The sequence below is a fragment of the Paralichthys olivaceus genome, chromosome 13 (assembly GCF_024713975.1).
Source record: "Paralichthys olivaceus isolate ysfri-2021 chromosome 13, ASM2471397v2, whole genome shotgun sequence".
Taxonomy (NCBI): Eukaryota; Metazoa; Chordata; class Actinopteri; order Pleuronectiformes; family Paralichthyidae; genus Paralichthys; species Paralichthys olivaceus.
The window spans coordinates 6,195,471-6,222,583 of record NC_091105.1 but is presented as its reverse complement, the minus strand read 5'-3'; the positions used below and the strand labels follow the sequence as shown (position 1 = coordinate 6,222,583).

Genomic DNA, 27,113 nt, shown 5'->3' with positions numbered 1-27,113 from the left:
CTTCAAAGTTTGTTAAAATGTTCACTTGGACTCAACAATTACCTGATTGGATTTCAAACCTTACGTCTGTCCCATTCTTATGAATGCCTGGATGGAATTTCTTTACGTCTGGTACAAAGAATGAATTAATGAATATGCTAATTTTGTCAAAACATGAGCACAAATGTTTGATAGGATACAAAAATGACATAAAGGGCAGTCAACGTTCGACTCTATGTCCTGCAAAGATTTTTCTCCTCCTTCTTCATCACACTAGCTGAGGCATAGAAGGAAAGATTGCGACCATGTCTCCTGCAAACCACAAGGCACTAATTCTAGTTTTCTCTTGTTTTTGTCTCGTTCTTACGAAACACTGTACACTTTCACTTCTTCACGTTATAACAAACGGTCGTGAGTCAAACAGATGGGAATCGCTGCTGTATTTTAGTGAAGAAAATTCAAGCTTTACGAGAATGATGCCAGATATTTTGCTCAAAACAAATTCAATCTAATCAAAGGCTTGACACTGTGGCAATCTTCATCATGTCATTTCTATTAAAATCACCACTTCTTCCTCAATGCATTTTTGTGTTACTTTTGCCAGATGTGTTTAAGTTGCCTCCTTTACACAGGCCCAGAGCAAACACTGGTTAGGAACGTGCACGTGAGCTTGTGTGTGTGTCTGTGTGTGTTTTGTAAAGTGTATCTTACCTCCTCGTGTTCCTCTCCGCTCCTGTTGTCCCACCCCAGGCTCGCACTGAGCCCACTATAGCCTGCTACCACAACTGACCTGTGGCAAGGGGGGAAATCAATAGTCAATTCCATTTTGCAGCCAGCGTGTGACAGGTACTAGATAGGAGTGGATTGGGTGCATGTAAGGAGCAGGAGCGTGAGTCGGAGATTGTCTGACCCCCCTCTCCTTTCCCTCTCTCTCACAGTGTCTCACTGTCTCGGTCGACCAACCCTCTTGGTGGAAACGGCAGTGAGGTGCGAGAGGCCGCACTGCTCTGTAGCTCAGGGGTATGTAGACATATTAAGTATCGTCCACTGTGAGCACTGAATATGACTGATGATTGTGGAGAGAACTGAATCAGAATCTGTCATAAATGCCAACTGAGTGCACAGGGAATCAGATTTTTTAATAACAGTGATACACAGGCTTCCTCTCATATATTAATACCATTTTCTATCTGTGTGCTCTACATGCATGTTGCAGGACTCTTTGATCAGTATGCAAACTGAATCCACACACATGTTTAGGATTATGACAGTGATGACAGGAAATGAAAGCACATGCACCTTCCACATTGCCACTCTCCAGAACATATGGTTCCTCCGTCTGGGACTCTTGATCATGTGGGCAGCTCGTGCAGCACAGACACTGCAGGCTACATGTCACTTTCAGAAGGAGGCATGTTTTTAGCCATGCTAACGGTGAGGCTACAGTCAGTCAGTCAGATGGGTCACTGAGACTGAGAGACATTTCATTCAGCATTAGCATCATACCTGTATTATCATTGTGCGAATGTTAGCATGTCAGCTCAAGTTCAGGCAGTTAGTGCAGCCTGGATATGGATTAGCCTTACCTCCGCTAAAGGTTAAGATTTAAGTTTGTTTCTAGGTTGATTGTTTGTTTGTTTGGTTGATTTTCAATTGTTTTGTTTGTTGTCTGTACGTTTTTAGTACTTTGGTGATTACACAATAAACTAACAGCTACACACAAAATTAAACACAACATATGTCGAACTTTCATTAAAAAATGATATGTAAGAGATTTAAAAGACACTAGGGATGTTGCCTGTTCTTCCTTAAAAGGTAGGTGGTTTCACAGTTTGGGTCTGTAGCATCAAAAGGTTTTTGTTGGTCACTGAAGTTTTTATTCAAAGACAAACACTGGTTCGGGGGAGGCTGCTCTACATCAATGTTTCACTCGTCTGTTCCAGAAGTGATTTGACAACTTTCAGGCACAACTTTTGCAGCTTCATTATTTCAAACACAGAACATAGAGTGTATTCATTTTGACTTAATGGGGTTGAGTGGAGCAGTAGGAAAAGCAATTGTTCAACAGAAGCATGCAGTTTAAGAGTGTGCCCTAAATATTTTTAGATTTGAATGTGGGCATCTGTGATTAGCAGCAGGCGTGATTACAGCAGTTGTGATTGCAGTTAACTACAGTAATTGTGTGTGCAGCGGCAGATAGATACGAGGGGATATTTCCAGCAGTGACTAATTCGGGGTTAGTCACATCTCTAATGTGAGTGGGAATCTAAAGAGGAGACAGCGTTCTATTAAGTACAGTACAAGGACCCTAATCAAACCTAGCAAAGCTTCATCACTTCAACTTAGCTCCGGGGCCCTCAGCTAATTTTACTGCTCAGTGAAACGTGGCATGTAATACCCAGTAGATGGAGAACACAGTGTTCATTACTGCTGATTAGGAAAAAAAGATCAAGCAAAATATGTCAACATATGATAACCAGTTAATGTATTTTTAATTAGTGCTCGCTTTCCCTCATTCTCCTATTGAAACCTATTCAGAAACCTACCGCCGTGTGCATTTATTTCCTCCTGCAGTCACCTCTTGATTAACAGTTACAGCTTCCATTATGTTTTTTGAGGGCGGCAGAGTGACCGAGCAGGGATGCAGCTGTTAGATTAAAAGTTGAGTGGGTGAGCTCACTGGCTCGCCCTCGTGCACCCATTGGAAATCAAGCCTCGGTCGGAGAATTATTCCATAATTTAATAAGCTAATAAACGCGATATGGCAAGTTGTTTCGAGTGCCCTTGGGGGGGGTCAAATCGCACTTTACGATCACATTTAAAAGCGTGTTCTATTACCATGCTGACAAACGCTTGGACAGGCGCAGGGAGGGAGATGGCGGCGTTGTGATACAGCAGATCTGCTGCTTCAGAGGTTGCACTTAGCACAGAGGGATCAGGCTGAACCTCGCTCACTGCATTCCTCCAGACGGCTCCCCGGAGTCACGCTGCAGGGCATTTTGACAGCCGCCATATTAACACCTCGTGGTAACAGACCATTAAGGGGCGTTTGCAGTCAGGGCCCGAGGCTCTGGAGCGATGTTCGCGTGGAGATCTGGTCAGAGGTGTCAGTGATGTTTTTCAATTCCCTTCTGACAACAATTCCCTATTTCTATATTTACTTACCATCACACAGTTTTTACCTGTTCCATTTTAATAAAGGTGATTTTGTGACAAAATGGAAAATAGTAAATAATCTTTCTAGTGTTAAAGATAACTCAAATAAACACAGCAGGTTCTGCCGTCATGTTCGATATGGGGTTCAGTGTCTTGCCAGAGGACACTGTGGAAGACTGGGATTGTATTCCTGTTAGTGGACGACCCGCTCTCCCTCCTGAGCCGCAGCTGCCTTGCAAGTCTTGTTTATTTTGCTGATGATCTTATGATTAGTCAGTTCATTTTTTTGCCGCTGTAAAGTACTTTGTAATGTGGATTTTGAAACATTCTCTGTTAATTAAAGTTTATCAATAGTATTATTATTTGAACTGAGGTGTAATGACAGTAATAATATATGCAACCTGTATATATTGATAAATAAACAAACAAATAAATAGATAAATATCCAGAATGGCAGTCACTAGAGTGGACACCTCCACCAAAGCCCCTTAAATTCAATCAAACTGCACCCAATTCCACACAATTTAAATATCAGTTCCCTGAATATAACTGATTTCTTTATTTTTTGATCAAGATGAATTATTCCCTGGAAAAACTGTGAAAATGTTATAAAACACCCTCAGAAATGTTATATACAGAGAAAAAGAAATCCTGGATCCACTTTCTGATCTGGATCCGCACCACTAATTCAACAAGATATTTCTTGACTCATACCACATTCTGTGACACATTGACTATTTCTGGGAATTCGTCCAGTAGTTTTTGCATAGTCACAAACATACAAACCACCTGACAAACAACGGACAGGGGTGAAAACAAGACATCCTGTGCGGAGGCTCTAAGGAGTTTTGGAATTCGAACCAGATTTGAATATTTTTGCCTGAACCATTAAACTCTCATCTTTTCACGAAAGCCCTGAATTTTATCAACCCACGAAGGATCAGTCCCATAACTTGGGCCCCTTCAGTCACGTGTTCCTTCCTGGAAAATAGTGAAGTTTCACAAATTCAAAACAAGGATGTTGATGCTGCTGCTGCTTGACTAACACACACACCACACACACACACACACACTCACACACGTCCTCCAATCTGTGTTGTTTTGAGCCACACTCTGTCATCTGCTGCTATCAGCGCTGATGAGAGCTCCTTGTCTTTCTGGGTCTGCTGCAGCTGCTGTGTGGTGAGTGGCAGCCCTCTTTGATGCATCTCCTTTATTTTCACCTCAAGTGATTTTTCTGCTACTTTCATTTTGCTACTTGAGCCAGATTTCAAAGGGAAACTTAGCTAAACTTAGCTAAACTTGTCTCTGGATGACGCAGGTTCATCATGAATAGTTGTGACCTAATCGAGTTGAAGGACTTAATACTAATATTTAAAACACTTGTTTAATGTGATTTTTGGCTGTTTGCTATATTTGTTTATTTAACATTTTATACATATTTTGTATTTGTACATTTTTGAAATTCAAGAGCTACAGAGGAGCTTCAAATAATGAATATTTGGGATGAATTCCCTGATAAAATAATCCTTTTAAATCAGCATATTTGAAATGTAATGGAAAAAGTGCAAAATTTAACCTTAAATTTAAGCTTCAAACAAATGTTTCATTTGACTTCCATAGAAAACAGTCATTTTCTTTATTTGAGGTTTTATTGAACATTCTTCTAAATAGCGTCAGTGTAACTATGGAAATAATTTGAATTAGTGTTATGCTCTCTAAAACATATTTATGCTCTGTTCATCCATTTTAAAAGAGGATGTGAAACAGATTCCTTTCCTCTTAGTTAGATGTTTGGAATTTTACAACTGCTGACACAAAGGTCATTGTGTCTGACTATGGAGAAACTGTGCTATGATTAACAAATGATTAACGTTTTTAAATTCTTTTACATCTTTTAAAAATCCTCATCTAAAGGCACAGGGCTTTGTTTGAGAAATCAGACAGAAAAGAGGAAATGATGGCAAGCTTGTCACCGCTCTCTCTGTCAAGGATATTGCCAAATCCTGATGGTGGGCGTTTTGAAACCTCCAACGGGAAAGGAAACAGTGGCTACAGCAAATTATTTCTTTACATGTGGTCACATGACTCAGAGAGACACCAAAGTTAATCTATATAAAATGTTGGCATCAGTGCATCACCCCCTCTTCATACAGTCTTTATTTCAACTCTGACAAATTATGTTTGTTGACAAAACTCCAAATTTAATATTTAATTTTTGATTTCCTCCACCCCTCTCCCCCTCCTCCTCTCCCAATTTGCCTTTTGTCAGAGCCACAGTTAATTACCTACTAGAAATAAACAGAAACCCCCAAAAAAGGAAAGCAGGAGAAAAATGGAGGCCTTTGTGCAAGCTGCTGATAAGAAACAGGCAGAAATCCCATTTCCCTCACATCGCTAAATGCAAACTTATAGTTGGTAACTGTGGACTGACAGCAGCGATCTGACTGTGAGCCCGAGTGAAAGTCACAAATTAATAAAGTAATACCTCCCAGTCTTGAGGTTGTTTGCAATTTTATTGGCCAGACATGAAACAAAATCTGCTCAAAGAAAGAAGTTAAATTTAACCATGAAGAGTGTTGAGGGTAAAAAAAAAAAAAAGGTAGATGTTTCCGAGACCAAGACTACAGGAAGTTTCTCAACGATTTGGTCTCTCAGTGGCTCAGTGTTCACATGTGTAGAGAGAACATGTCTTTGTGGTCAACTGACACATCGGCGCACAGCTTTTCCTCCTGTTGCCATCTTCAAACCCACAATGATTTAACACCACCAGTGAAAAGCAGTGTTCTCATGGTGCTCATTGTTTTGCTGCAATATTTCAAGTTAGTTTCACCCCAGACCAGAGGGAGTGCTCTTTTCACCAGGCTCTAACATTATGGTGAGAGGTTGAACCATTGATCGCTGAACAATAGATTTTCAGGGAGCACTGAATCTGTCATCTGATCTATCATGTGTACGCACATGTAATTGTGGGTCAGAGCAAAAGCTTGAATATAAATCAAACCACTGTAAATAACATCTTCCATTGAAGTGGTGCTGTTGTAGGTGTTGACCGTGAACAGCAGGGGGTGTAGTTTCACTGTCTCTTGGAGATAAACTGTCAGGTCATGGGGCTGCTGGGAATTTGATTGGTTGGGAATAATATCCCACTGTGTTCATATGGGAATAGAAGTGGATTTATGTTATTTAATTTGAGCAAAACCAGTTTCTTTCAGTGAATTGGAAACCAGTTCTTTATTATTATTACACAAATAGTAGTAAATATCATGGTGAGGACAATAAAATCACCAATCGAAATATTTAATTTGAAGTTACGATCTTCATAATTTTATTGCAAAATGTCTGTAAGTCACTAATGTGTAGTTAATTTAAAGACATGATATAACATGTGAAGCGTTTTGTTTTCACGATTGTGAAAGACTTTGAAACAAAATGTACCTTCATGTGAAATGTTCTCATTTATATTAATGTCAGGACAAAATGTTCTGGACATTGTTTTTCAGACTTAAAAACTGTTTTGTCTTTCCTCCTTCATCACACACAGAGTCACAGTCGAGCTGTGAGGGCATGTCCGGAGTCCAGCCGCCGGAGCTCAGACAACTTTAAACTCTTGTGCTTGTGTAATGGTGAGTATTTTTTAAAAAAAATCTGAATTCATCTCAACCTGCCTCACACCTGTTGTGGTGATATGATGGTTCCCAACTGATTCTGCGATTTAAGAAGCAGTTTGTTGACTTAATATCAAAAACACAATATGCCAGAGAATTGCTTCCATCTGCTTAGCTCACAAGCTCCCATCTTCTACTCATTATACATGATCAATCAGCTATGGAGCGCATGCCCAGCAAGGCTAGTTACCTTCCAACAACCGGCAATTACAATGTTCCTGTCTGCTCGGAGGAGTTTCATCCCTCTAATAGAAGAGTAAGGGAGGGAAGATTCACTGTGTGTGAACAGCATACTTATTTACTGCCTGCAGAGAATTTAGATTTACATTTGTAACAGCGAGGAAAGCTTTAAATGTCACATTCTTTGTGTAATGATGCTACATAACTGTGATCCCAGGCTGTTTTTCTATTATTCATGAGTGTGTCATGTATCTGTCTGCATTTGGGTTTGTTGTGACTCTGTTCTGCAAACAGCTCTGCAGATTGTTTTCCACTGTTTCAGGAGGCAGCCAGTGCATTCTCTATGCGTCTGTTTATATTGAAATATGATGTATAATGGAGATCACATATTTGTTCACATCAGCCGTCCTTAACAAACACTTGGAACACCACATTGAAGCGACAGACGTTATTGCTCTCAGTTGCTCCTCCACTCGATGCAGTGTGTTGCTTTAAAAAGGCAATTTAGATATATTGTTTTGATCGGATGTTTGTAATTCAGGAATAATGCGCTTCATCTTGACTCTTTAACAGGTTTTATCATCATGAAATCCACATGGGCGTCAGTGATTGTCATGCTGGTGGTATTACTGACTGAAGTGAAGAATGGTGAGTGTCTCAGAATCAAATAACTAATCTAAATGGAAATATCTAACTAGCAGTTACAACGAAAACTGATTTTACACCTGCTCTTCCTCTGTTGATTTTTTATAATAGAAAGAAATAAAAGAGTTGATTTTCTCACTTTCAGAGGACGTCAGAAGACCGTGTGCCCACATCCAGACATCCAGCTCAGTGGTGCCTCTGGGGTCACCTGTCACAGCCACCTGCGTCATCAGCGACAACTGCCTTCAGGCCTTTGGACAAGCTGTTCGTATAGAGTGGCGCCTCGGCGGTCGCCTTATTCCCAGCAGCCCCGTGGCCAATGAGAGCGACAGGGTTTCAGAGGTTGTGATACCAAGATTCAATCACACCAGTAACTTCCTCACCTGCTGCGTCCAGACCTCTCCCGCTAAGGTCGTAGGAGGAGTGGAGATCAGAGCTGGATGTGAGGAGTATTTCAAGTTCTTTTAGAGAAAGATTGTTTTTGTTGAATTAAGCTCAACATATCACATTAAAGAAAAATTTTATTTCAATACTGAATTGATAGAATTTCCTTCAATTAACTTTAAGAGAAACTAGAAACATTTTCATCAACCTATATGAAATATCTGACATTAATAGATGGATTAAAACAAGAAATGCAGCCCATCAAGTACAATTACTACAATTAATTTCTTAATATTTCTTTACACAGTAAATACAAAATGTAATACAACACACCCAAATCATGTTATACATCTATCCTTATTATACAATTAAAATACTAATTAAATAAACTGAAAGAATAGCGCTCCCTTAAAGAAAAACTTCACTTTACTTTGTTTTTCAATGTAAAAGATCCACCAGAAGCACCACAGAACCTCAGCTGTCAGACTAACCTCACCACCCCGGAAACCCTGACCTGCAGCTGGGACGCTGGGCAGAAGAGCACCCACCTCCCCACCCAGTACACCCTCCACACAGAGATACGGTAAGATTCAGGAATACACTGAAACCATTAAGTAGCCTCACAAGTGCAATTTACAAAAATAATGTCTGCAAGGCAATTACATGTCCCACATTATGATTTCCTAATTTCAGGGATTCAAACGAGAACGCTATCTACAAGATCCCGACAGGAGTCCACCACTTCACCATCCCTCGCTCCGGCTTCGTCTTTTTCTCTGAAATTAACATATATGTGAAGGCGGTGAATGAACTTGGAGAGGCAACTTCACAGCCTGTCGTTATGGAGCCCATCAGTGCTGGTGAGAATTATATGAGCGAGCAGTAACCTCCATCAGAATGTCATTTACTGGACATTATCCACCGTTTAATGAGAGTGATATACGGCCCTGAAAAATCCTTCCTTCTACTCCTCCATTTATCTTTTATCTTAATCTAATCAAGCTCCAGTTTGTGCATTTAATCTTAGATAGATAGATAGATAGATAGATAGATAGATAGATAGACAGATAGATAGATAGATAGATAAATACCACATTTCACATTCAGATACATTTTTGCACTAGGGTGTTTGTTAGAAGGGATTCCACTGTTAAAAACAGTTACACATATCTACTGTAAACATGCAGTACTGTTATGAGTGGAAGTGGAGAGTGGACTGAGATCCGGATTTTTGAGATGGCAGCAGCTTTAACAGCTAGCGTCCAGGGTGGGATGAGTATTTGCCGTTGTGTTGTTGTGGGTCCAGGTGAGATCCTCCATAATGTGTCTGCTTTGATGACTCTTTTATTTCAGCTAAGTTTGACCCACCAAAGATTCTGAAGGTGGAAGCTGTGCCTATAAGATCTGGCTGCCTGAGGCTGAGCTGGAGCTTATCGCAGCACCAGGCCTGGATACTTAACTACCGCCTGAACCTGGAGGTCCGACTCAAGACCACTGAGAGTCGTCAATGGAGTGAACCAGTGAGTGCAAATCAATCCAGTGTCAATAGTAACTGAAAGCATAGATGATCACCTTTGGTTGCAGGCAGTTGTGTACGTAACAATGTGTGCGTGCATCTGGAGTTGTTTTCTAAAAGGCTTGTGCGCTCTTGGACATTTGTCAGATCCTGGTGAGCCGGGTCACAACAACCCCAACTTTTGACCAGTGTCGCCTGCTACATGGGACTCGGTACTTTGCCCAGATTCGAGTCCGATACCAGCAGAGCCCCTGGAGCGAGTGGAGCAGCAGCCAGTGCGGAGTCACCTTGGAGAGTGGTGGGGGCTCAGATCAATTCAGAGTGACACAATCAGTCACTCCAACATTTCCCAATCTATCGCCTTTTCTTCCATTTTCTGCTCTATTCAATATATGCTAATGTCATGTTCTACATCTCCCATTGCTTTGCTCTATAGCCCAGGACTGAATTGATCTATTGAGTCTTGCCACACACTCTGGCAGTGAATCCATAGACCTGTCTCGTAGAGAAAAGTTTTACTTTTTAAAGGGTGAGAGGAGGAAACGCAGGCTTTTGACGAGCCTCGGAGCTGACAGCCGTCTCTCTCTTTTCAGCTCCCACTGGACGCCTCGACTGGTGGATGAAGCTATCAGGGGATCCCATGCACAAACAACTCAACATACACTTGTTTTGGAAGGTGCACACATCACACACATTGCCTGACACCTGTCACACACTGATGGTATTTTCTGTTACAGCTCTGCCTGAGTGTGTGAGGCCTGCCTTTGAAATGTCTTCTTACTATTTTTTTCTGTTTCAGCCATCAAAACAATTCCGCGCTAACAGCCAAAATGTGTCATACATCGTCTCGGTGCAAAAACCGCCAGGTGGAAAGGTGTGCGCTACGAAGGGGAGCTACTGTACTTTCCAGCTTCCTGAAAGAGCAAAGAAAGTGTATCTGAGCGCTGTAAACGCAGTCGGGAAATCCTCTCCCACTGAGGTTCGAATTTACAAACCTAAAGGTAACAACTAACCATATTGAAATGTGCTGCTTTAGAAAATGGCTTAATGTTTGATATAATTTCCTTCATAATGTGCGTAACATATTTTTTTGTGCCATTAGCTCTTACAGCGATATCAGATATCTCAGCCGTTCCTCAGGATGACAGCGCCTTTCTGGTCCAGTGGAAAAACACTGATATCTCTAGTCTCACTGGTTATGTGGTTGAATGGAGACCTTTGTTAACAAAAGACATCTCCCTCACCAAGTTTGAAATCGCAGACAGAAACCAGTCCAGCCTCATTATAACAGGTATGTTTTATAGTAATTGTCTTGCACCTTTTAAAATCCATGTGCATCTTATTTTATTCAATCTTTTTTTAGGTTTGCCTGCTCCGCTGCTCATCCTTTTACGAGAATTCAAACAATCGGTCTTATGCAAGATCCTCTTTTTCCCTTGTGCCCGACCGCCTGTACACACTGTTCGGAGCTTACGGGCACTGATCCACTCTAACCTCCTTGCTCTCATCAATAGGAAGCTTTGAGCCCTACAAGCCCTATGGGATCTCTGTGTATCCCAGGTTTAAGGATGGGATAGGCCTTCCTGAGACTGTTAAGGCCTACTCAAGACAAAAGGGTAAGTCACCGCAGACGCCAGGGGAATTGCACAAAGAGCAGGCAGAGGTGTGAGAGTCAGACTTACTGAACTTTGAAGAAGTGAGAATAGAGTTTGCCACATGAGCTTAAAGACAAATATATTGTGCAATCGATCAGAAGCATCTGAAATGTGATGGAATAACGCCCTCTTGTGGACAGACATGAATGATGACTTTTGCCAGGCTAAGGGTTTTAAATCAGAAAAAATTCCAACTGTAATTGAAGCTTTGAGCTCATATAGCAGCTGAAACTGTGATAATCCCTCATGATGAATACTTTTTTTTTTAAAGCTCCGTCCATGGTTCCAAAAATACAAATTAAAAAGATGTGGTACTCAAATATTGAGCTCATCTGGGATGAGATCCCATTAGAGCACAGAAATGGAATCATCCAGAGCTACAAGGTTTTCTACTGGGACGAGAATGGGCACATTAATGGTTGGTGCAATACATCATCTCTGAAATCTGTCTTATGTAGAAAATGCTTCTTCTTAAAACGTTTAAGAGTTTAGAATTTATTTCATTTTCTTTTATCTTCTTCTTTACTTTTATAAAAATTTGCATTTAATGTGATTAAATAAATTGTATTTGATTATTTTTGTTGTTTTAGCCTCTTGTGAAGCACTTTCTAACTTTGTTAATAAGAGATATACAAATTAAGTTTGTTAATATTATTATTATTGTTAATATTATAACTGTTATTGTTGTTATTCATATTATCTAATGCCTGACGTGTCTTTCAGTTGTGAATGCTGACCCGCAGGAGAGAAGGGTGATCCTGAAAAACCTTAATGCCATGTCTGTGTATGAAGCTTTCATGATGGTGAGCACGGTCGGTTGGAGCCTGAATGGGTCGAGGATTCACTTCGAAATCGAGCCATTTGGTCGGTATCATTATTTGTTAGGTGGAAACACAGAGTGATTTTTTTTTCCATCAGGTATTTAATTCAGAGTATGAATTCCTCCCTTCTCAGATGCCATGACCGTTGTGATGATTTTGACTGCGTCTGGTGTTGGACTCTCACTATTGGTCATTTTCACAGTCCTGACTTGTTTCCCCAAAAACAAAAGGTGAGCTCATGGTCACACTGTGAAGAAACTGTGAAGCTGTAACATGGTTTATTTACATTACATGTATTTTCTGTGCCTTTGTTTCCAGGCTGAAGGGGCAACTTTGGCCGAATGTTCCTGATCCTGCGAATAGCAGCATAAAGAGATGGACATCAGGGACATCGCAGGTACAAAAAATAAACCGTACACGTTAGTGAGAAGTGTGATGATAATTATCTTCTGACTCTGCTCATTTAGATCCACTTTAAACTCACTGCTCAACGCCAAATGGCAGATAAAGTTAACCACTACATCATAGTTTAGCGTTTAGCAGCTAAAGTGCCACATAACTTTCCCTTAGGAGTCGGTGAAGACCAAAGCGAGTTAAAAGGAGACTGAAAAGTTTAGATGACTAGTGTGTACAGCTGTAATTGAGGTGCAGATCCTGGTATCGAGAACATGTGATTTTGCAGGTCAATCCCATCTGTCAATCATGAAGTGTCACCCAGTTTGTTCAGCATCAAATAACTGCCCCCATGTGGTCAGAAGAGTAATGTAATAACATGTAATATATGAGATGTAAGACACTCATGACCAACTTATTTCCATTGGCAGTATATACATCCTGCCTGGGACAGTGACGAGCCCAATCCAGTTTACCTGTCCCACCTCAGTTTCTTGGACCTCCCAATGAAACTAGGCAAACAAGAGGATGATTGGCTGAGCAGCGCAGAGGACACCAGTGACCTGGGAGAGTCCATTTGTGGTTCACCCTTCATCCCTGGATACTCGGGTTCAAACAGCGACTCTGTTCCCTATGCCATAGTGATCTTCTCTGACCCATGCAGCAGCCCTTCGTCCAAAGAGCCTCCCGTCTACCTGCGCTCTGAGTCCACACAGCCGCTCCTGGAGACCGAGGAATCCTTCAGTCCAAAGTGCTACCAGAATATGGCGACTGATGGGACGCCAAGGGAGCAGTGTTTCTTTGGTCCAGGACACGATTGTGATGACCAAGAAGGGGTGGACCCAGTTACTATTTGGGACGACTTTCCTTTTCTGCGAGCATTAGCCATGAATGATACTCAAAATGACTAAAAGTTTTTTTTTTTCTGATGACAACAATTACTGCTTTTCCAGAGATTCATATTTTTGTAATCAGTAGAATGTGGTAGACTGATCCATAGTAGCATACAGCTGTGAATAAATGTTACGTAATGTTGAAAATTAAACTGATGTTGAATGATTATGAACTCCATGTTTTATCTTTACAACACTGTAAATATCACCTCTTTTTCTTTCATTTTATAGCTTTACCTTTTCATTGAAACATGTCTAAAGTTCTCAAATCACCTCACATAGAATCCTTCGGCTAAACTCTGATGTTAGTTGTATATGTTTTTAACTATTTTTTACTCATATTTCAGTGTAACCTCAACTGCTCTATACCTCAATTTACGTGTGAGGGTTGGAGAACATTTATGTTAAACTGTGCCAATTTATTAAAATTCATTGATAAAAAGGTGTTTGAGTTTTTCTTTGATTAAAAGATCACAAGATTTCTTAAAATGTACATTTATGAGCTTTTTGTTATTCTACATTGCTGCTATTTTTGTCTCCCAATTCCTGCACGTTGTTATTTCATGAGGATTAATTAATGTAAGTATAACAATTTTGTATTGTAAATGTATGTGCACATTTAACAGCCTGTTTTTTTTGCCATAAATTAGTAAATTCTCAATGATATCTTTGGATTAATTTATATCAAAAACACATCTCAACCTGAAACCAAACAACCAAAAGCCTTTCAAACCTCTTCAAATAGAGTAAATATGAATAATTAGTTGTTTAGAAAACTCTCCTTAAATCTAAAATTCAGATAAAACTAAAAGGCAGCAAATCTACGTTTCCTGTTGTTTTTAAAAACTTTATAAAACTAAAATCTCTTAATCGATGTGTTCAGTGATCGATAGCGCAGCCTGGATCAACCTCGCTCCGCTCTACACTCGGCTCCTCTAGTCTGGTCAAAATGGCGATCCTCATGTAGGGGTCGAGAAACACTAGCTCTGATATTTTCATCACCTCCAGAGACAAGTCGTCTCCCTCCTCACCTCTGCTGGGAGCCATGTTCACTAACGTAGCTCTGCGGACCGTCCTGAAATCCTCCGCCGGTGTTTTACGGGATGTTGGCTCCGCCGTCAAACCGTGGACCCGCAGCTCGGCCCTGATCGCAGCACCGGGAGGAGTCAGCGCCGGTGAGTCCGACTGAGACACGAGAAAACCGGCAGGAGCTGACCGGAGCAGCGGAGCTCACAGTTAGCTAACAGTTAAAAGATCACTGTGAGCTAACTGTTAGCCAACATATGTGAAAACACCGACCTGTTTACTGCCTCTCTGTCAACACGTAGCCAGGACACCACCAGTACCCTGCCATCAACAGTAGAGGACGCTGTGCTACATTCAGGCACAATAATGATCCTGGGAGTTTATCCCTGCGACGCCTTTTTCAGTGTTTACCCACCTGCAACAATCTGTTGTATAGCCAGTTGGTGTTTAACAGATGAGCTTACATGCAGCTGTTGTTGATCACTTGCATTAACGTCCTGCAAAACTGATGTGTACGCGAAATTCTGTCCCCTCACTACACATTAATATCTCTTTCCTTCTCTCTCTTCAGTTTCGGGAAGCTTTGCTCTTCCTCCACCAGTGAGACATTATGCTCGGGGTGCAAAGACAAAGAAGACAGGTATACGACGAGGCTGCATTGTCACTAAATCATGTTTGATACATTTTGAAATGTCAATTTTTCAACCATATATTTTGTGTATTCCAGTTCCTCAGAGCCAGCTCAGTGATCTTCCTCCAACGATGCTGAGGATGGACTATGCAGCCGTACCTCTCGCTCAAACGTACATACATACTGTTCCTCAATTAAAATTAGTCAAATTCAAACGTGGCTTTAAGCTTCGTTAAAAATCTGTCTTCACGTATTTTGTACAATAATCTGCTACTTTTCTAACACCAGTGTGTTTTCTGTTAACAGGACTGATGATGTTGTCAAGCGACTTCTTTCACTGGAGTTAGCGTGTCATGTGAGTTCTTAAATCTCAGCGGATTGATTTGCCATATTTTACCAGTTTTCTTTTTCGCTGCTGATTGATTTTCTTGAAAATCACACTGGCATTCTGCAGAGTAATTAACAGTAAAATTATTTACTTTGTGCTCAGAGTGACAAGCTACAACTGAAGAAGGAACAGCTGATTGCAAAAGTCCAGAGGGATGAGGGTGACCGCAACTCGGTGGAAGTTCAGGGTGAGTTACTTTGCTTCGGTGTTGCACAAAGTGTTTTCACTGAAATACAAAGATATTGTGTAATCTTTGTAAACTTTATTTTGAACAAATCATCTTTATACTGTGTGTTCCTTCAGTGGCTGTTTTGACAGCAAGAATCCGAAACTACCAGGAGCATTTGCAAACACATCACAAGGTTAGTGAAGGAGAACAATTCACACATTGTAGCATCCTCACCTTGCCTCTGGTGTCAAGTGTGTGTGAAGCACAGGATATCCTGTGTACTCCCCCACATTAAATAAAAACATGCGTCGCACAGTTATGGTTGGAAATTTCCACGTCATCTCACATCACACACCTTAGTTGTAACTGGTATACATGGGGAAGAGAGGTTGTGTAACTTTTGGACTGTTTCACTGTTATATTTGTAATTAAAATGTCCTCATTTCCTCCTATGTGGGCCTGTTTGAAGCCCATTTGAAAGATCCTCATTCTGTTGTGCCTTTTTTCACTCCAGGACAAAGCTAACAAAAGGCGGATGCTAATGGCCATTGACAGAAGGAAAAAGCTGTTGAAACGCCTTCGGCTGGTTCGATATGATGCCTTCGAGAAAGTGTGTGAGCAGCTGGGAATCACTTACACATTCCCTCCAGAGTATTATAGACGAGTCACTCGGCGCTGGCTGGCAAAGAAGGCCCTGTGCATTAAGGTAGCGGATAAATTATTATTATTCTTACATCTATATTTAGAATAGATGTAACTGATTAACACGTTGACGGTGTTGGACCTCCCCTCACTCATCTGTGTGTCTCTTCACAGGTCTTTAAAGAAGTGCAGAAGCAGAAAGCACAGGAGAGACTGAAGATGAAGCAAAGTTTAGCCTCCACTGCAGCAGAGGCAGCCAAGACAAAAGCCACGACCCAATAAAAGATGTCAATCTACATTTAGCATAAATTTTATAGTATATCAAACTATAAATGAATGTGTATAAATATATCTTGACGCACATCTTTACTTTTACACCTTAAGTTAAGGTCATTTGACATCTGGATTAACGGCTTCCATGTTATCAAAATAAAATATAATGTGCTTATGTTTTCAAGTTGTGTGTTTTCTGAAAATGTCAGAATAAATGGGATAAAGTGAAAATTATATTTGTGTTTATTACTACAAAGCACATCACATCTTCAAGTCTAAGCTGTTTGGATAAAATAAATATTAACTCTTCTTTAACCAACAGCAGCAGTGACACATTTTGATTAAACCTGCGTCTTAGTGACAAAGGATGTGATGTACTTGTGGTTGTTCTGTGGAAGTTTTTTGTGAGATATTCTGATGTTCATGAGCTGTCTGATCTTTACTGATTGCAAGATCTACATTGAGATCCAGCCTCTTATAAGAGACGTGCAAGTGGATCTGCAGCTGTTGAATATTATACCCACTATCTGATACCTCAAAGCAAAGCGGCAACTCATTTATGGTATATGTTTGCCAGATAATCACCACAATCTTTGACATCAACAGACAAGTTGTTGGCTAAACTGAATTTCACAGCTCAGACTCGTCATGGTTTCCTGTGTGGTGGGCAGTTTCTCAGTTTGATCAAGTGCAGCACACAACGACAGACTTCTGGTAAGTGACACGTCTTTTTCCTCTCGCAGTACATTCACTTTTAATTTAGTTTAAATGACATCCATCCATGCTCAAACATATTTCTATTAGGTTCACTTGTATTTTAAAAGTTGTGGATTCACGTTTAAATTCCTTATGTTAGCATTTATACAAAATAACATGGGCCCTTGTATGGTTTTTCACTTTTGGTTAATTTATAGCTTTCATAGTGGAAATGTATGTTCACCATAGTAAGCAATACTTTTATATACAGATAAAATGATCTTTACTTCTGACTTAATAAAGATAAAAAAGATCGAATTTATGTTTTTATGTTAGAATTTTAAAATTAGAAATATCTGAGCAACATTAGCGAATAAGAAGCTGAACTGTTGCACAGTGATTGTGTTAATTCGTGTCTAAATCCCAAAAATTCATAGTATTGCATATGACCTAATGTAATATAGAACTTGGAAAGACTGTTATGCTTTATCTCTTCTGAAGCTCTTCTACCTTGTTCTATTCCAATACTAACACTAATATGTTCGTCACTAGGCAGCTGAATCAAAATCTACCTGCAGATCCAATAAACAAAAATGTCAAACCCACCGGTCACCCATCAACCAGGTGCAGGCGGCTATGGGACAAATGTCCAGACTGGAGAGTGGAGCACAGGCCTTTGCTCCTTCTGCAGTGACTTTCTTGTCTGTGAGTACAAATCCAAGATGAGCCATTTTGACATAATTTATTTTCTTTCCATACACCAAAGACAAGGTTGGAATCACTTTTGAGACACAGAAACTTTTCTCCTCACATACTCAGTATATATTTCTATTGTGCAGGTGCTCTTGGCTGCGTGTGTCCTGTTGCCCTGGGCTGCTACACTGCAGATAAGTATGGAGAAAACTGTTGCCTGGGTTGTTTGCCAGGAGGATTGACCGCCATGAGGACTCATATGAGACTGACCTATGGTATTCAGGTATGTCATTCTTTTAGAAACAACTTAATAATTTTTGGGAGATAAGCTTTGGTTTCATGCAGAAGAAGTGATTTCAGCAACCCAGCTCTTATGAAAGACAGGGATTTCATGAACTCAGGAAATGTTGGGTGTTCCTTGAGATTGACAAACCTGAATTGCAGCATGTTTTGTAATAGAGGGTTGACACTTATGGTGTGATTTTTCCTTTTTTCACAATCTTTGAACCATAGGGAACCGTATGCAACGATGCCTTGATGTCTTGTTTCTGTGGACTTTGTGAGCTGTGCAGGATGGCGCGAGAAATTCGTATCAGGAATGGAGAAGTCTCACAGTAACCAGACGCAGAGGATTCTGGGCTGCTTGACAGTATTCCTATTTGTCACTGTTCCCCTGCTGCTGTGGATGCAATGTGTTTATTTCTGTAGCTTTTATGCAAATAACAAATGCAAAGCAATTAATGAAAATGCATTTTAAAGTGTCAAATGGATTTTTACCTTTAGCTTTATACTCAAGTCTAGTCAAGTCAACATTATTATCAATAATGTCATATGTGCAGGACACACAGAGAATTGAAATAGCGTTTCCTCTTATCCCCAGTGCAAACAGCATTAAACATGAAATATAAAAAATATAAGTAATTAAAAGATATAAACAGGCAGTGGCAGATCTAGACGATATAAAGAGTATAAATATGGCGGGATGAACAGAATGAACTGTATAAATATAAACAGAATTATCTGTTTATATTTATACCATTCATTCTGTTCTGTGTGTCTGTGTAACATTGTAACTATTTTGCATCAGTGTAAATAAATTACATTGTTCACTCTATTTGTTTCATGTATTTTTTAATATGGGAATTGTATTAAAGTTCAGATGTGCCATTACTCTAAAAAAAAAACATGTCCTTGACTAATATGGTTTTTATTTAAGTCCCACACCTTTTCTGACTCCAGCTCCAGATGTTTGTTGTATTGTATTGTAAGATATTACATTATGTTGTCAATATTATATTGTTTTGTATTTTATTGGATATATTATATTATATTATATCATAGTATATTATGTTATGTTATGTTATGTTATGTTATGTTATGTTATGTTATGTTATATTATATTATATTATATTATGTTATGTTATGTTATATTATATTATATTATATTATATTATATTATATTATATTATATTATATTATATTATATTATAAACTGGCTGCAACTTTTACATCCGTCGGACTCCTCCCTCTTTATGTACGTCATTACGCACAATGCTGTGATTGGCTGTTGTGTTCGTGGCCTGGCAACCAGAGGAGGCTGTAATAAACACATCCCAGCAGCAGAAGCTAGCCGAGCTAGCTGGGTCTTTAGCGCCTTCTGTTTTTCTGGAGACATCCAATCATCCACCATGTCTTCACGGACTCTGCCGCTGCTCTTCATCAACCTCGGCGGGGAGATGCTGTACATCCTGGACCAGCGGCTCCGAGCCCAGAACATCCCCGCGGACAAAGCTAAGAAAGGTAGCTAGCTTTTAGCAGCTAACCAGCCGACAACAAGTGCCATCATCCTGCAACGTTATAATGCGACAACTGCACGTTCAGTCCGTGTGTTCTCAAATAAACACGTAAAGACAACATGTGGTTAACTTTGGTAAATCCACATGTTTTTATAAAGTCTTAACTCACACAGACATCAGGTTATTTAGAATGAGACAATTGCACCTGAACAAATCTGTAATTATAATTCCCAGTGGTCCATCGTCAGTAAATGGGGGGGGGGGGGGGGAATGACATGCAAATGTTTTATGGCACTAAAAGTAAAGTGTTCTCATAAAATATTGCAATAATTAGTATTGTTGCCAGTTCTTATCACTGACAATTTTATGAGGGTTAATGTCTTGCTGCAGATTCACTTGGATCAGAATCTGAAGATATTTAGACCCTAAAACATTTGGACACAGCTGTATTTACACTTTATGAATAGGATCATATAAGTCATATACTGTATGAAGAGAATTTTCGCATACAACCACATTATATGACGTCCTCTGATGTTTTCAGGATATTATTAAATGTACTATTTCTTTTTAATTCATAAAGTTTCCACAATAGTTGGCTGGATAGAGGATGACAGAAGGAGAGGTATTTTTACACAGCTTCAGTACAGTCATGCACTTAGTAGCTTTTCTCTCTGCTTTGGCCCAGACTGAAACAGCCTGCTCCGTACATGATGGGACTCGATAAATGAGCACACTCAAAGTTGGCTCTTAAATGAGGTATTCTGGTTCTCTGTATTCACTGATGCATCCTGAAGTGGTCGGAGCGCAAACATGCTCAAGTTCCGGCCACAAATATTTTTGGCTTTGAACAGTCATAGGGACTTTTTTTTAGAAGCAGATCGATATCTGTAAATTATACCAATGTTGTTAAGATGACACACTAATAAGCTGGCCCATATGTTGCATGTCACAAACCATGCTACATGTCATAAGAACATGCAAATTGCACGTGTTCTTCCATATATATCAAGAAGCTTTGAGTCACCATACTACACAGAATTCATTACCCAGCCTCGTTGCATTAACGTAGTTTGTTTGCTTCACTCTGGATCAGATCAGATGGAGCAGATCTTTCTGTCAGATGCAACAGTAATTGACAGCAAGGCTCGCAACACATGAAAAAACATCCGAGTGGAGTCCAAACATTACCAAGCGGTGGGCCTGCTACCAAGTAGAATACATGCTTATGGCTTTCCACGCTGCTGCTTTGTTGGGGCCTTTGGGATTAGGCTTTGGATGAAAGGGTTTCGGCCAACGTGCAGTGTAGTATAGAAAGCTCATTTGCTTGCCTCTGAGCCTCCAGTGTGGAAAGATCATTTGTCTACCCTCAGTTAACCCTTGTTGACTTTTCTGTTTGTGCTGTTTGCCTCACTAGTTATGAATGACATCATCACTACCATGTTCAACAAAAAGTTCCTGGAGGAGCTTTTCAAGCCGCAGGAGCTTTACTCCAAGAAGGCCCTGCGGACTGTGTTTGACAGGCTGGCCCACGCATCCATCATGAGACTCAATCAAGCTAGCATGGACAAGGTAGAGGATGGATATTAATAACCAGTTGTATTTAGTATTTTTATGTTTCTTTTTTATATATTGAATTTACACTTCAACACACAAACTTCGTCCACACATCAATCATGTTCTGTCATCAACAGCACAGTGTTCCCAGGTTGTGTTACAGCTTCTTCTGTACAGGAGCTCCATTTTAAAATCAAACAAGCTTTGGGTATACGTGGCATAAATCTACACATCAATCAGTGTGTATATATCTAACACACTGTATGTGGCTCCCCCTGTTGGCTCCCCCTGTTGTTAATTTTACACCAGCAGACTCAGTTTATGGATTTATGAATACATATTAAGTCATGCTTGTGTTGCTCATTACAGCTCTATGACTTGATGACCATGGCCTTCAAGTACCAGGTGCTGCTATGTCCCCGACCGAAGGACATCCTCTTAGTGTCCTTCAACCACATGGATGCCATCAAGGACTTTGTGAAAGACACTCCCAGCATCCTCAGCCAGGTGGATGAGACATATCAGCAGCTCATAGAGGTAAACTACATGTTAATTCACTGTCTTTAGTGGTAACAACATTACACATTATGCACATTTCAGCGCTGCATGTGAACTAGGTCAAATGATGAAAGATATAGAATGCAGAAATGCGCCAAATACAAACTATACATAACTATACAAAGAGGAACAGCGAAGAGAGTGAAACCTGACTACGAGTTTATGTCCATCTCTTAAGTACTCCTCTTTTCACCACCCCACATGTTCTTCTGTTTGTTTTTACTTTTTAGATCTATACGCCCATGTGTAGCGGTGAATTCCAGCTGATTAGACAAACTCTTCTAATCTTCTTCCAAGACATGCACATAAGGGTAAGTCCATAATTTGAATCAAAGGGAGGGTACTTTTTTAGTGTTTTATTTAAATTTTCTCACACACTTTTTGCCACGTATCCTGTTCTATTCCAGGTGTCCATTTTCCTTAAGGACAAAGTACAGAACTCTAATGGCCGCTTTGCACTTCCCATCAGTGGTCCTGTGCCTCATGGAACACATGTCCCAGGCTTGATAAGGTACCACTGTAAACAGCACTTATCCCCCGCGGCCAAACAATCTTGACTCTAAAGGCTGATAGAGATAGTGAGATTAAACATGTGGACTTAAGTGAAGACACGTTACTGTTTTGTCTTTCATACATGTCTTCTCTGATTGTATCCAGACTGTGTACTCTAATTTTAAGTAGGCCCGTCTGCAGCTAATTGCATTACACAGGTTTTATCTAACAAGCATTTACATTCTAATTTTAGATGTCATGTACATTTAGCTTGTAATGAGTTACTCAAGTATTGTATGTCAGTGAAACATACAGGACATAGAGAAAGCAAGCACACACATGTTCATTAGAGCATCCTGGCTTTGACACTGTTAAAGTATTTTAAGTTTTTGTTTCTGGTATTTCCAGGATGTTTAGCTGCACAGGGGAAGAAGTCAACAGGCTGCAGTTCACTAATGGAGGAAACTACACAGCTGCTACCCGGGAAGGATCTTTTGAGATATTTGGAGACAGGGTCACCAAACTAGGCACAAACATGTAAGACTTTGTGCAGTGAGAGTTATTTATTTAATGGTTATCTTGCAATGGGTCTCCAGTAATCCATCATGTGTTTTCAATTCTAAAGAGTGTATTTTCTGCGGATTATACCTGTATCGATTGTTGACAGAAAGGATTACAGGAAATGAGTCAACAAACAGATGTGGAACAACATACAATCACACAGTGATGTCACAGTTCACAGCCAATATTTGAACCCTTTGGTCGGGGAGTCCTCAACATTTAAATTATGTGGTTTTACATTAGATATTTATAGAGACTACATCAAGGAAGGTGCAGTGTGGGGAAGTTATCATCACTAGAGCTGTAGAGCTGCTTAAGTCTCTTGGGATGAGTGACTTTGTATAAGATTAAACCAGTCAGCCTATTAGCACTTGACATAGCTTCTAATTTATACAATGATAATCTAGATAGAGTTTTAATGAAGTACATGGATGACACAATGAAAAATAACGATATAAATTACATTTGTTCTACTTTTGCAGATTATATTTGACACTGCTGACATGCATGTTGAATCCGTGTGTCTCATCTGTTCATTCAGGTACAGTGTCAGCCGCCCAGTGGAAACCCACATGTCAGGAACATCCAAGAATTCTGCTCAGCACACTAAGGTAAAACTGGTTTACTGAAAACAAGCACGATTAAGCTTTTCTAATACATAGGTTAAATTTTCAAGGTAAATGTAGTGATCCTGGTCCAGAACCATCTACTCTACTTCCTGTTGCACCATCAACAAGAGCAGGATCTTGTTAACAACATATACAAAAGTAAACAATCCACAATGTTTCAACAGGTCAATGCTGCTCCCAACCCTCTGGCCAAAGAGGAGCTGAATCTGTTGGCCAAATTAATGGGAAGGTTGGACGTTCAGAAACCAGGAAACACAGACAGCGGTTTCCGAGTCAACCTCTTTGCCACAGATGAGGAAGAAGAGTGAGTCCTTTTATTTTTGTGTGTGTTGTTTGACACATGGTCAAATTAAATCTTTCTTCTTGTGTAAGAATATATTTGAATTATTCAAAACTGACATTGTGAATCTCCTTTATACCAGAGAGGCGTTAATATCAAGACCAGATGAGCTTTCTTATGGAGTCATAAACATCCAAGCAACAAAGGTAAAGCTTACTTATGTAACAAACTTTTAATTTCTTCAGAAAATGATTGGATGTCTACTAAATGTGGAAAACTGTTATTGCACATTTAGTGACAAAAGGTCTGAACATACATGTCATCCAAGGACAAGTGCTCAACCCACAACATTCCTTTTGGCCCAGACTGTTGTCATTTTGATGTGAGGGTGTACAAACAGTTTCCCTGTCCCCATCTCTGTCCTCTTTGTAGCCATGTCTTTTTTCTTTCCTTTTCCCAGCCCCCACCATAATTGAATCAAATGTGTTTAAATACTAAAACAGAGACTGTATCAGTTCACAGCTGTCAGGACATAGCGCGGAACTGCTCATACTATAGAATCCATCATGACGGGCACAAGTGCAGATTTGATAAAGACATACTTTATAACCTCCATCATCAAACTCCACGGCCAAATGTTGCTTATCACATTGCTAGACTTAAGTTATAGAGTCAATGCTCAGATACGTGTGGGTTTGCTAGTCTCATAAGATTTACTGTAATGAGGCTTAAGTGTCTGTGATGTCCACTCTAACCTTGTGATTGGTGGACAACCTTGTCTTTCAGGACCAACAGGCCAATGCTGAGCTGGTCAGGATCATGGGAGAGTTCACGGTATCTGGAGATCAGTCTCCCAGCGCCAGCAGCAAAGGAGATGACCTTCTGGCCATGATGGACGGTCTGTGACACGTCACCTAGGCAGAATTGCCCAGGGGACAGAGAATAATGCATTGCTGGCTGTCTGCTCTTCTGTAGACCAGTCTACTGTCCCAGCCTGCACCAACACCACAGGAACCTCACGCAGCCAGAAAAACCTTCTTGTTTGGGCGGTTTTAAAATGTAGGTCTGAGGTGTGTCAAGCTACTGTCTATGATCCACAGCTAATTTGCATAGATAACCTAGCAGAGCATTCAATTGAGAGCATACCTCCACCAAGGGCCCTATCTCGCAATGTTAAGAAAGGGATTAAAAACTCCTTCCTCCAAACCTTTGTCCAGATCCAAAACTTTCAGCCGTTGAAAAAAGGCCCCCTCCCTCATGAACATTTTTGAATTTTATCAATCCACATTAAATTGCACACATTTGTAGTGTGTCCCCTAAATATGTCTTTTTCCTGGACAGTCTTTGAAAAACTTAAAAACGCCCAATGTTGCAATGCTAAAGAAAGTGATACTTGGAACCGACCTTTGTCCAGATCCACAACAAAATTAAATTGTTTCTGTCTTGGCCCGTTGTTAAATTTGTGTATGTGGAATAACATTCTTTAAAATCCGCTGCTGTATATGCAAAATACATATTCCATTCATTTTACTTACGGTCATGTATTAAATGATTTTCAGGATTATAGTCCGTAAATCAGATTTTTATTACAGTGTAAAGAAGAAGTTTGTTTACTTCTGCTGTATTCTCATGATGAAATGATGATGTGGGGGAAGAGGAAACCCAAGTGCTCTTTATATTATGCTTTGAATTCCCTCCAAACTTTATTTTGATAAGAAATATATTTATGTAACATCATGCTGTCCTACCTTAAAATGGTAAGAGAAGCAACTTGTAAGATATGTTCCACTATTGTGTGATGTCTCTGAATGTTCAGATATGGCCCAGAAATGGGTTCATTGGTGGGTTATTGATTATAATAGAGAAAAATGCAATATAAAGAACAGTGTAAGGTGTAAATATGTTAATTGCATACTATTTATTTCAGTGTATCATTTTCATTTTGCATAGAGGAGTGCATATTGCTGCATCTGTCAAATTGTTGAATGTGCAATATTGGATTTTTAATAAATTGTTCAATAAATGTATCGGACTGGTACGGATGCCACACAGCGTTAAAAATGGCACAAACACTTTAACAGCTTGTTGTAGTTGATGAACTCTAACAGTTGGGGGAGCTGTCAAACCTTTCTAAAAATGAATGTGTTGTAACTGACTAACATTCACAACAATCACAGAATCTTTCTTAATAAGGTCATAGATGTGCTCAACTTTAAAAGGTTTATTTATTTTATCTCTAATCCACCTTTGAAAGTGTTGGACTCTGACATGTGAATAAACAAATGTGTGATTGATTATATTTATTTATTCTGTAAGCACATGCTCAACCACCAAACCAGATCATTATAAGCCATCTGCTTGAATGCCTTCCACAATTAGACTTCTCTGATTCTCCCGCAGATCTACAATGGGAATTGCTATAGCAACAGATATCTATCTGTATGCAGGATCATGTGTGTGCAGTCTGCCTGCATGTGTGTGTCAAAGTGAGGATGACAGTCTGCACTTCCCTAACCACGCACACATTCAAACAAGGTGCATTCCACACAGGTAAAACATGCTGAGACATTTCTCTGAATTGATCTGGGGGAGGAGGATTCTGGTGAGGTCTTCCCAATAATTTTGGCAAAGGAATGAAAAGAAATACAATAGCATGTGCCTCAAGGATACTCCCTCCCAGCAAAACAAACAGAAACCAAAGCTTGTCATCCTTCAAGACTGTGCACTGAGGTCACCTGAGCTCACAAGGAAATTAACTTTTCCTGTAAAGATTTGCAAGATTGCCTATGAATTTGTCTACCTGGATTATTATTGAATGACAAAGTGAAAAAAAACCCACAAAAATGTGATTTCTAAGATAATAGTCTGATATTGTTTCCTGTTTAAAGTTTAAAAAGTGCTACAACCTTGCTCCGATGTGCCAAAATTAATATTTGAAAAAATGACTAAAAGACTACAAACGTAAAGTCATTAAAGTTCAGTCAACTTCCTGAAACATGTCAGAGGAGCATCTGAAACCTTTTTCTCCTACAGACCCAGCATTTGGAGTTATGATTCAGTTTCCTCTGAGTAGGACTGTGGGCAGGACACTGTAAAGCCACAGGCTGACAACCGTTTCATGTGGCTGGGGACATGTGCTCTGCTGAGTCAATGCAGGAAGACGAGAGCAACTCACATAACCCTCTGCCATTTAGGTTGGCCTCTCTGTCTATCACACCTGCCCACTTGTTTGAAAACTGGTAACAGTGGGTGGAATTTTTAAGGTTAATCAAGGAGTCTAAACTGAGAACACAGGTGCGCTTCACTAAACGTTATTCAAAACTATACATGCTGACTAAACGAGTGAGGAGTTAACTTTCTTGGTGAGCTGAATCAGTGGTTGTGTGTTTAAAATGACACCCTGGTGGATTTCAAGTCTAATTTATTGAAAAG

At 39.9% G+C, this 27,113-nt stretch overlaps 3 protein-coding genes and 1 long non-coding RNA gene across 6 annotated transcripts; all 4 read left to right on the top strand.

The window, feature by feature from the left end:
- The first annotated feature begins 4,137 nt into the window (after nucleotides 1-4,137).
- csf3r (colony stimulating factor 3 receptor) lies at nucleotides 4,138-13,732 on the top strand. Its single transcript, XM_020092591.2, has 17 exons — nucleotides 4,138-4,317; nucleotides 6,680-6,761; nucleotides 7,557-7,631; nucleotides 7,774-8,070; nucleotides 8,463-8,595; nucleotides 8,706-8,872; nucleotides 9,366-9,532; nucleotides 9,676-9,826; nucleotides 10,122-10,204; nucleotides 10,328-10,529; nucleotides 10,631-10,819; nucleotides 11,043-11,144; nucleotides 11,455-11,601; nucleotides 11,907-12,047; nucleotides 12,138-12,234; nucleotides 12,323-12,401; nucleotides 12,829-13,732. The coding sequence occupies exons 3-17, from the start codon at nucleotides 7,568-7,570 to the stop codon at nucleotides 13,306-13,308; spliced, it is 2,499 nt and encodes an 832-aa protein (XP_019948150.2). The 5' UTR covers nucleotides 4,138-4,317; nucleotides 6,680-6,761; nucleotides 7,557-7,567; the 3' UTR covers nucleotides 13,309-13,732.
- Nucleotides 13,733-14,172: 440 nt separating this feature from the next.
- mrps15 (mitochondrial ribosomal protein S15) lies at nucleotides 14,173-16,650 on the top strand. Its single transcript, XM_020092744.2, has 8 exons — nucleotides 14,173-14,465; nucleotides 14,888-14,956; nucleotides 15,044-15,119; nucleotides 15,254-15,302; nucleotides 15,438-15,522; nucleotides 15,639-15,697; nucleotides 16,019-16,210; nucleotides 16,321-16,650. The coding sequence occupies exons 1-8, from the start codon at nucleotides 14,336-14,338 to the stop codon at nucleotides 16,426-16,428; spliced, it is 768 nt and encodes a 255-aa protein (XP_019948303.1). The 5' UTR covers nucleotides 14,173-14,335; the 3' UTR covers nucleotides 16,429-16,650.
- Nucleotides 16,651-16,856: 206 nt separating this feature from the next.
- LOC109633172 (uncharacterized) lies at nucleotides 16,857-17,793 on the top strand. Its single transcript, XR_002202982.2, has 2 exons — nucleotides 16,857-17,133; nucleotides 17,668-17,793. It is a non-coding gene; the product is annotated as an uncharacterized lncRNA (long non-coding RNA).
- Nucleotides 17,794-19,359: 1,566 nt separating this feature from the next.
- oscp1b (organic solute carrier partner 1b) lies at nucleotides 19,360-25,980 on the top strand. 3 transcript variants are annotated; one of them, XM_069537268.1, is made up of 11 exons: nucleotides 19,360-19,608; nucleotides 20,188-20,229; nucleotides 21,022-21,176; nucleotides 21,531-21,698; nucleotides 21,950-22,030; nucleotides 22,127-22,230; nucleotides 22,620-22,748; nucleotides 23,314-23,383; nucleotides 23,566-23,705; nucleotides 23,824-23,887; nucleotides 24,468-25,980. In XM_069537268.1, exons 1-11 carry the CDS (start codon nucleotides 19,497-19,499, stop codon nucleotides 24,585-24,587), a joined length of 1,185 nt encoding a protein of 394 aa, XP_069393369.1. In that variant the 5' UTR covers nucleotides 19,360-19,496; the 3' UTR covers nucleotides 24,588-25,980. The 3 variants fall into 3 exon arrangements, with proteins under 3 accessions (XP_069393369.1, XP_019948139.1, XP_069393370.1); XM_020092580.2 differs by lacking the exon at nucleotides 20,188-20,229 and having other exon boundaries at nucleotides 19,367-19,608; XM_069537269.1 differs by lacking the exons at nucleotides 19,360-19,608; nucleotides 20,188-20,229 and adding an exon at nucleotides 20,317-20,363.
- The last annotated feature ends 1,133 nt before the right edge of the window (nucleotides 25,981-27,113 follow it).

Coding starts and splice junctions, on each gene's coding strand:
- mrps15 (XM_020092744.2), top strand. CDS start 14,336: ATGTTCACTAACGTAGCTCTGCGGACCGTCCTGAAATCCTCCGCCGGT. Junction 15,523..15,638: donor CAACTCGGTGGAAGTTCAGG/GTGAGTTACTTT, acceptor GTGTTCCTTCAG/TGGCTGTTTTGACAGCAAGA. Junction 16,211..16,320: donor AGAAGGCCCTGTGCATTAAG/GTAGCGGATAAA, acceptor GTCTCTTCACAG/GTCTTTAAAGAAGTGCAGAA.
- oscp1b (XM_069537268.1), top strand. CDS start 19,497: ATGTCTTCACGGACTCTGCCGCTGCTCTTCATCAACCTCGGCGGGGAG. Junction 19,609..20,187: donor CGCGGACAAAGCTAAGAAAG/GTAGCTAGCTTT, acceptor TAATTCATAAAG/TTTCCACAATAGTTGGCTGG. Junction 23,888..24,467: donor TAAACATCCAAGCAACAAAG/GTAAAGCTTACT, acceptor CTTGTCTTTCAG/GACCAACAGGCCAATGCTGA.
- csf3r (XM_020092591.2), top strand. CDS start 7,568: ATGAAATCCACATGGGCGTCAGTGATTGTCATGCTGGTGGTATTACTG. Junction 10,205..10,327: donor ACATACACTTGTTTTGGAAG/GTGCACACATCA, acceptor TTTCTGTTTCAG/CCATCAAAACAATTCCGCGC. Junction 11,602..11,906: donor CGAGAATGGGCACATTAATG/GTTGGTGCAATA, acceptor CGTGTCTTTCAG/TTGTGAATGCTGACCCGCAG.